The following is a 9,648-nucleotide window of genomic DNA, read 5'->3' on the forward strand; positions in this document are numbered from 1 at the left end:
CCCCATGTTCCAGGGAGGAGCAAGACTGCAGCCTGCCCATCCTGTATTTTTAAGTACTTGAAAGTTTTAAAATAGTATCCTGTTTCTATGTTTATCCAGATGCTTAAATAGCACAGTACTCTTGTGGTCTTGGTTTGCCCCCTCTATCATTAAATAGCAGCAAATCCTAATAGATGGTAAACAGTGGCAGGTTGTTGTAATAACAGTTAAATCACTGATATCTTTTCACCTAAATACAGTTTAAATTAGTAGTCATATTTGATTTTTCCTAACTATTGATGGGCTCTAGAATTTATTCCAAGGATATGAGTTAGGCAGTGATATAAAAATGCTTCAGAGAAGTAAAGAATGCTTTAAAGAAGAGAAAATATTGGGGAAGGGATGGGATTTAAAGGTTTATTATGTTGAAGTTGAGTAATTTAAATTCCAGTTTGACTCCACTTCTTAGTGCGATCTTTGGTACATTTTATTTCTGAGTCGCTGAACCATGGCTTTTTTTTTTTTTCCCCCAGCACTTGGATTTGGCTGCTTCATTTCCAACATGGAAGAAACTTACAGTATGTATTTCTTGTTGCTCTTAGAAAATAAGTCAGATTGTTTACATATAGTTTTCTGTCTGACAAGATGTTTAGTGTGTTGGGAAATAGTTCAGTTTCTCCCTGAACTGCCGGGGAGAAAAAGTCTGTTGTGGTAGGGACATATAGAAGTGCCCAAATTTGAAATAAGACACTTGAAATATGAATGATTAAATAGGTATGAGAAGTCCTAGAGCTTTGAAAAGGCTATAGTCAGGACACCTGTGTTAAACTGTATTACATGAGGCATTTTCAACCACTCAGAACCTCAGTTTCTCCTTGTATGACATGGAAATAGTAACCTCTCTATTTTGAGGGATAATATAGCATATATAATAATGTAATCAAGTTTTTAGGTTAAAGAAATACTGGGGAGAATTCTTATTTCTCAAGTGATCCAGAAACCTTAGTGCAGGAAATCAAAGGGGAGCCAGCACTAGAATCATACAAGTGTGGAACGGAAAGGGACCTGAAAAATCATTTAATTTAACCCTCAAATTTTACAACTGAGAAAATAGAGTCTAGATTGATTTGCCCAAGGTCAGATAGTTGTTAGGGACAGAGTCAAAACCAGAGTCTTGTATGTTGTTTATACCAGGGCTTCGAACTGGTTTGTTCCAGTTTGACCTCCTCCTGAGAATTTCCATTTCCACCCCCAGATATACTGAATCAGAATCTACATTTCAACAAGATCCCCCGGTGATTCTTAACAAGATTCAGTATATCTGGGGTGGAAATGCAAATTCTCAGCAGAGAGGTGAACTAGAGCGAACCGGTTTGAAGCCTTGGTTTATAGTTGATACCACACAAGGCACAGTGATTTCTAGGCGCTGACCAAGTTTGAGGAACACCTGAGTGATGCTTATGGGCCTACTTTGTTCCCTGCTTTGCTGTTCTGTCCAGAATCTCATAATAATTATTAAGTTCCAACTAAAGGAAATTTTAACCCCAGTCTCCCTTCTAGGAAGAGTCTGATGGAAATCTTCATCACCAAAATATAGAAACTTTGTGGAAATAGTCTTTATTAAATATCTAGAACAGTGGTCCTCAAACTAGCATGCAGCAAAATCACCTAGAAGACTTGTTAAAACATGTTGCAGGACCCAACCCCAGAATTTCTAATTCAGAAGGTTGGGGTGGAACTTGAAAATTTGTGTTTCTAACAATTTTCAGATGATGCTGATGCTGCTGCCCTTAGGACTACATTTTGAGAATCATTGCTGTAGAAGGATCATTCTCTTTGTTCTTCCCTAGGTTTCCTCTCCTCCTTAATTTTTCTTAGAATGCATTTACTTAAAATCTAAAGTCCTGTGTAGTATGTGTTTACCCTTAGAAACTTACTACTCTGTTAAATTAGAAAACAACCTGTCTCCTTTCTCTCTCACTTACTTTTCTCAGCCACAATATTTTTCTTACAATATTTTTTCTTAGAAAAATATAACCTACGAATGCATTATAAATGCACAATCCTGGGCCCTGTCCCACACCTAGTGAATCAGAATCGGTGTTTTGACACAGTCCCCAAGTGATTTAACACCTAAGGAAACACTGCCTTAGAATATTCTTGACCATTTTCCCAAACTGACCTGGAACTCCAACCATACATAATCTGATTCCTGAATCTAATTCCTGAAGATTTCCAATTTATGTCTTGGAGCTGTACCTCTTAGCTAATCATACTTTTGCCAGGCCTGGTTCTTTATTTATTTCCATGATGTATCCTCCATCTCTTACCAGGGGTTCTAGGCCCTGCCCAAGTTTGTACTTGTGGGGGAACCTTATCAAGCCTACTTGTTTTCCAAATTAAGATACATTCCCAGAGAGCAGGACATAAATTTTACAGAGCATTGTGATAGATTTATTACAACTTAAAATGGACATACCCTTCAGTGCAGCACTTTTAGGTGTCTGCACTAGGGAAATGCTTACACAGTACACAAAGAAGTGTATACTAGATTGTTAGTCACAGCACTGTATATAGTAAAAAACTGGAAACAACCTAAATGTCCATCAGTAAGGGAACTGATTAAGAATCTGGTACATCCATATACAGCAATGAAATATTCCTTATATGTACTGACATGGAAAGAGCACCAAGATACATTAACAGAAAAAAAGTTATAAAACAGAAGGTACACTGTGATCACATTTGTTTAATATATATATAGATAGATACACACATATCCATATAAACAAAATATATGTACATATCATGCATAGAAAAAGTTTGGTAACTTGGGTTACCCTGACATGGTTACAGACTGGTAACTGTGGTTCCTCCGGGGAAGGAAGGATTAAATAAGACCCAAAAGGAACCTTCACTTAATGTATGTTGAGTTTTTTCCAATAGAAATATATTGATGTATTCAGTTATTAAAAATGTTTTTTAATCTAGACAAACCAGATTAGAACTAAGTTACTGGAGACCAAGAAGTAAAGCATTATAGTAGGAAGAGAGCATTATCAACTCTGACGTATGCCACTGTATGGACAGTATAATGTGTGTGAATCATAAGATAGATCTAGTCTGTCAGCTGCTGACATAACCTAGCATTTGCTAGGGATGGAATGGATTAAATGAAGGGAAACTAATAACAATTTCATCTGTAAACTCTCTCTGGGTGTCCTGAAGCTTCAGAAATATAAAAAGATTGCTGGTCAGAAGGAGCCTGGTTGGCATAATAAGCTTGCCTGTCCTCTCAGACTTTTTCTTCCTATTCATTCTGTCCTTCGAGTCACCTTTCTGGCTCATTTGCATCACGATCATGGTTAGCAATTTATTCCATGTTTACCACTCTTCCAGTGAAACTGTCTGTTTCAATTCCCCACTGGCTTCTGATTTTCATAGCAGTCTCCTGGTTTACAAGCTTCTTATCAAATGTGAATTGTTTATCTTATTTCATTTTTATCATTCCCCTCAGTGGTGGCAAGAGCATTTTATTAAGTTGCCTCTTGTCCTCATAATATACTCAGAATGTGCTTAACCATTTGATTTCCCTTCCTTAACCAGGCTTGTTTAAATTTGGGGCTCAAAATGGAACAACCGGAATGGAAATAATGAGAGTGTTCATGCATTGTGAAGAATATAACCAACCACTGAACAGTTTGTGTAGAAATTGTTGAATAGGAACCTAAACTGCTGTGTGAACCTTCACCAAAAACAAAATATTATTTTAAAAAAAATTGAGGGCTCAGCCTAGGCATCTTGTAAAACCTAAGAGAAGTTTTAAATAGCTTTATGTAGGTTAGGGGCTTTAACACAGCAGCTCCATGTGTCTGCAGTTGTCTTAACCTCAGGAGGTTCTATTTTTGCAGATGTTTGGCTTTTTAGCTGGCCAAGTTGGCAATCACTAAAGAAATTTTTTTCTTTCAAAATATCGAAGTAACCTCTCTGATAAAGGTATTGGTTTCATTTGAGAGGTAACTAGGAACTTATATAGTATATAGGAGTAAGTTAAAGCAAACAGGTGAAAAAGAAATCTATCAACTAATATTTCTCAAGCTTCTCTACAACAGATATAGAGCAGTGCTTCCCAACTTTTTTCATATCACGGCAGGAATGCTAGTGAAAGAGATTAACTACACTCAACTTGCCCTAGGACTTGGGGTTGAGGGGAGAATGCGTGCAGGTGCAGAGAGCTCCTGCATTGATTTATTGACACACCTGCAGGCCATTCAAGCTTTAATATATTGGTTGGGAAGCTCTGGCTGAGCTAGCTAGAGAATAGGAGTGACACTGAATTAGCACTTTCAGAAAAGGAAAAGAGGTGGTCTTTTCATTTAACCTTTTGTTTTTATAGTGAGGGTAACTAACAATGAGAACAACCATATGTACAACAAAATATGAACTAAGACCCCATCCCATGATGGTTGTGCTGGATTTATTAAGATTCACTGATAATACAGTTTTATCTACTTAGAGTTATATTTTCATTTTTAACTGTTTAGTCATCCTTTTAAAAAATCCCAAGTTGTCCTTAAACTGTATTGTTCTATTCTTATAGATTCTGTTGAAAAATCCAGTATGCCTAGAATGCTGTAGTTTCACAAGGACCTGTTATTCTCTATACTTATGTATTTTTCTCTCTTTCAGTCGATTCCCTGGACCCTGAAAAGCTATTACAATGCCCCTATGATAAAAACCACCAGATCAGGGCCTGCAGGTTTCCTTATCATCTTATCAAGTGCAGAAAGGTAGAGTATTGTTTTCATCGTTTGTCCTCTAATGTCCTCCTGAGTTCTCTTAAAAAGCCAGATTTTATAAACATGAAATCATTTTAGTATAAATGTTTTCATTGAATGTCAGAATTGTTTTGGGAATCTGCCTCTTTGTTAAATGCCAACATTTATAGAAAAGAGTTTGTTTATTCCTTGGGCTACACAGTTTTTTCTTGTTTTGATTTTTTTTTACCCCCTAACTAGTGACAAAGCACCTTTTATAAATAGCTTCTTTGGAGTCTTTTCACCCTTTGTAAAACAAAAGAAACAGTAATTTTTGCTAGCAGTGAGAAATCCCTCATGATGTGAATTTGATGTGTTCATTTTCCCAGAATAAAAGGATTGAGTACTATAACATACTTATTTCTGAGATTTGTTTGTTCAGAAATTTTAGAGATTTTGGGTTGAACATCTAAAGGACAGCCCCCAAAATGATTATTCCTAAAAATAACTGTCTTCAAGTGTCTACAGTAAGTATCCTTGTGGGCTGGTGGGACCTCATCAGATTTTCTCTCTGGTCACTCTTTTATAGACTTAGCTGATGTAAACTGCTTCAATGCTGATACATTACTTGAGGCACTTTGAAAGAGCTGTTAAAATGCAGATATCAGACACAGAGGCCAAAATTCTGCCAGGATTTACGCTTGGAAAATAATTTTGGTAGTTAATCCAAGCTGCATAGAATTCATATTTAATATCTTTAAAGGATGTTTCTCTTACAATGCTGGAGACATTCGTACTGCCTTTGTTGATTATTTCTCTAGCTCTTTTTAATCTCTAGAGCAAGGATCCCTTAAGGTTAAACCTGGACAATATGGATCAGAATATATCACCATAACTTCTTCCCCTAGTCTCCCAAACGTTTCCCTAGGGTAGGTTGGGAAAGCGAGTCAAGTGGTAAAAGACAGTGCCCTAACTCCCCTCTTCTAGTGCTCTTAGTCTTTGACCACAAAACCTTTGGGAGGGAACACCTGATATCCCTTATGAAAATGATGGAGATTTCTGCCCTTATGAGTTTCTCAGGCCTGTGTTTTTTTCCAGCCTTCTCCCCGTTTCACATTGTTTTTACTTTTTTGAGAATCATTTATGACATTGATTATAAATAAATATAATAAATGAATATAATCAGTTTTAAAATAAGGAACTTGGTCAGCAGAGTAGACAATACCATTTAGTCTTTTTCTTAGTGAAATGGCTGAAATAAAGGTCAAATTGTTCAGAGCCTCACTTCAGGCATCATTACTTTAAACAGGTGTCCCCGTGTTAATCTGAAAAATCATTGGTTTGCCTCTTCTGCAGCTCCCTTCCGACAGCTATTTTCTAGCACTGTTGTGTAGCAGTAGCAGGGACGCTACTTCAATGCAGACTAAGAGTGGGTTTTAATGTTACTATTCATCTTGAATATCAGCTTTCAAAGACATCCAGAGAGCTCTGCCTCCTGAATCTTGTGACCCTGAGACATAAACGGGAAGAAGGTGTGGTTCAAATACCCTATCCTAAATTCACTGTTGAGGGCTTTATAAGCTACTGTAACCCCAATTATCTGTGTTGTCAGTCTCTACAATTGTAACAAAAATGCCTAAGTTTCAACGATTTAAGTAATGACTGTCTGGTCTGCAGGAGCAGTAAATAATTACCTCTCAGTTTTCTGCTATGAGTTTGTCTACCATAGTTAAGCCACAAATTTATTGAGGGGAGCCATTTGTAGAATAAGGCTGAGCCACTCCCCTTGTGCTTTAACAGATCCAAAGAACTGACAGACCCCTTAATTTTGTTTCCATAGAATCATCCTGATGTCGCAAACAAATTGGCTACTTGTCCCTTCAATGCTCGACACCAGGTTCCTCGGGCTGAAATCAGTCATCATATCTCAAGCTGTGATGATAAAAGTTGTATTGAGCAGGATGTTGGTAAGACTGACTAGCTAAGATGTTTTAACACTAGAGGTTAGCCCCTCGAAATTTGTATTTTACATTCTTGGCTTGATTTTTGACTTTCATCATTTCAGAAGAACAATATTTTTCTGCCTTTGAGATTTTTATCTCCTAGCAGCAATAGATTGTCAGTTTGTGTTTGTCAGACTACTTTCTCTTGTGAACAACTTGATTCATTTTACTAATAATTAATCTAAAAATAAAAATCCTTTTATTGCCATAAATATGGTAAACATCTTTGTCTCATACTTCTCTTTGTCTCTGTCAGCAAGGAGATAAGACCCCTCCCCCACCCGTTTAACTTTCATACTATTCATTTTTCAGAAACAAAGACCCGTTATACTACTCTGCAACCTTCTAAGTCACTAACTCCTTTAAGTACAATAACTTAGCAATGTCCCATTCTTATGTTGGAATCTCTTGTTTTGCAGTCAACCAAACAAGGAACCTTGGACAAGAGACTGTGGCTGAGAGCACATGGCAGTGCCCTCCTTGTGACGAAGACTGGGATAAAGGTAAAGTGCCTCTACATCTTTTTCTCCACAATGTCTAAATCTCAAATCATTTGCTTAAGACAGAAGGAAGATTTTCCTTTTATGAACATACCATGTTGTTTGGAATGCCTTGTTATTTTTATTGGGCCCCAAAACGAGCACATTTGTATCCCTGTACAGACACATGGAACAGCCTATCCCTCTTGATTGGAAAAAGAACTTCTTTACATCTGTTTTTTTCTATAAATTGTGTTGTACCATCTGTGTTTGGTTGTTACAAGGCACATTTATTATTATTTATGTTGCTTGTTTTTATATCCTTCAATTAAATGCCTGCTACTATGTGACTTAGGCAGGGTACTTGATCAGTTTTTACTTGCTTCTCTAAATTCAGGTGTATTCCCATCTTAAAAATTCGACTAGCATGAACTGGTGTCTTACCTTGTAGTACCACAAACTGTGTTTTGCTTCCTTTGACAGATTTGTGGGAACAGACCAGCACCCCGTTTGTCTGGGGCACAGCCAACTACTGTGGCAACAACAGGTAAATGAAATGATTGTATTCCCAACTCCCAAAATCAGAGTGCTCCACTACCCAGAGAAGCCACCTAAACATGAATTGACCTCTTTCCTTGATGTTCCTCGGTGGTAACTTAGTCTAGATTTTGTTTTGTTGTGTGGGTTGTTTTTTTCCCCTTATATATTCATATAAAGGTTGCATGCTTTTTGCTAATCTTTGGGGGGATGTAAAAGATACTTATAGTCTAACAAGGAAGACAAAGTGGCACCAGATATCCTTGTGTCTTAGTTGGTTTCTTTGCTAGGTTCACGTTATTTTAATGCTTTCAAAAAACTCGCCAGCTATACCACTTTTATCATTTTTATTCTAAGTAACTGATGTCTGGGGAAAAAACATGTTTAAAGTCCTTGATTTGAAATTGGGAGATTCCAGACACCTATTCAGTAGAGAAGAAAATGCATCTCTTCTTCCTCTGATTTTTTATCTAATTTAAAACAGTAAGATTTCTCATTAACACCAAGACTCTAGCCTTAGATCGAGTTACAAACCCAAATGAAAATATTTCTGGATTAGAAAATGAAGGAATGAGATTCTAGACATCATTTTTTCTCCAAAATAGGATGCTTATCAATTTTTTATTTCTTAGCTCCTGAGGTCAATTAATAACTGAGTATAGATTATTTTGTGTGTGCACTAAGATAGTAAAACTCAAAGACGAATTTCATTGGTACAACTTTAATTTTACCTCAGTTCTGTGAGATTTGCTGCTTTTGGTTTAGTTGTCCTGGCATTTTGTTTTATCTCTTACATTGAGTGAGTTGATGAGCTGTCATACAGCTGAACAGTAGATGGCATTGCTGTTTATCTTAATTTCTAGAAAATGAAAATGCTTAAATCCATCTTAATGCCTGTACAGAACAGTAAGCTTTCCAGAGATGTGGTAATCATTTTAATTGCAGGAATGTTGTGATGGAATTGTGTTTGCATTTCAGATGAATGTAGGTTGTTGTTTTCCTCAAATGACAAAAAACACATTTTGATTTTCTTGTGTGTGCCTGCCTGAAGAATATAGATATGCCTGCATGGTCAAATTTTTCTTTATTTTTGCAGCCCTGCAAGCAACATAGTTATGGAACATAAGAGTAACCTGGCTTCAGGCATGCGCGTTCCCAAGTCTCTGCCGTACGTTCTGCCATGGAAAAACAGTAAGTGAAATAGAGGCAAAATGATGCTTTTAGTCTTTTCATTATGCTGGTCTTGATTATGCAAAGACATGTTCAGTTTGAAAACCTTGCACTTGTATGACCTTGAAAGTGAGTGCTTCCTTAAATTTTGCCCCCTAAGCACCTCACTCACACCTCACCCTACTGCTGGCGCTGGTTAAGAACAAAAAATTATAAACAGGAAAGTATAAACAAGAAATCACAGAAGGCAAAATAATAGTTTAAAGATGGAATGACTGTTGACATCAAATACCGTTGGTAAATTCAAGGACCAATAAAAAGACTACTGATTTTGGCTAAGAGGAAGTCATCCCCTGACTTTCAAGGCGCAACATTAATAGGGAATTGGGACTAGAAATTGGATTGCAGGAACCTAAAAGGAAATGGGTAGAAAAAAAATGAAAGTAACGGGTCATAAGAACCAGCATAAGGAGTGCCACTCATACGTCCTCCCTAGACACGAAACACCATGCTGAGTAAACAGGTACTAAATTGGTATCATACCATGCACCATGTGTGATAAAGAAATTCTCACGTATGGCGTACTCAGGGTATTAAGTCATTTCATATATTGCAAGCTTTCTTTTCCTGGTGGTACCACTAAATTCAGATTCCCTTCATTTCAGTCTTTGCTACTGTTGGAGCTAGTTTTTAGGTGGCTAGAAGATTCCCTTTAAAACATTT

At 37.0% G+C, this 9,648-nt stretch overlaps 1 protein-coding gene across 1 annotated transcript; it reads left to right on the forward strand.

Moving 5' to 3' along the window:
• The first annotated feature begins 541 nt into the window (after positions 1 to 541).
• GTSF1 (gametocyte specific factor 1) lies at positions 542 to 8,954 on the forward strand. Its single transcript, XM_004374061.1, has 6 exons — positions 542 to 557; positions 4,669 to 4,769; positions 6,577 to 6,703; positions 7,159 to 7,242; positions 7,702 to 7,765; positions 8,852 to 8,954. Exons 1-6 carry the CDS (start codon positions 542 to 544, stop codon positions 8,952 to 8,954), a joined length of 495 nt encoding a protein of 164 aa, XP_004374118.1.
• The last annotated feature ends 694 nt before the right edge of the window (positions 8,955 to 9,648 follow it).

The sequence above is a fragment of the Trichechus manatus genome, unplaced genomic scaffold, assembly GCF_000243295.1.
Source record: "Trichechus manatus latirostris isolate Lorelei unplaced genomic scaffold, TriManLat1.0 scaffold00027, whole genome shotgun sequence".
Lineage (NCBI taxonomy): Eukaryota > Metazoa > Chordata > Mammalia > Sirenia > Trichechidae > Trichechus > Trichechus manatus.

What these genes read in the sequence shown, in the direction of transcription:
- GTSF1 (XM_004374061.1), top strand. An exon ending in TTGTATTGAGCAGGATGTTG is followed by an intron (nt 6,704 to 7,158) that starts GTAAGACTGACT and finishes CTTGTTTTGCAG; the next exon opens with TCAACCAAACAAGGAACCTT. An exon ending in AACTACTGTGGCAACAACAG is followed by an intron (nt 7,766 to 8,851) that starts GTAAATGAAATG and finishes TTATTTTTGCAG; the next exon opens with CCCTGCAAGCAACATAGTTA.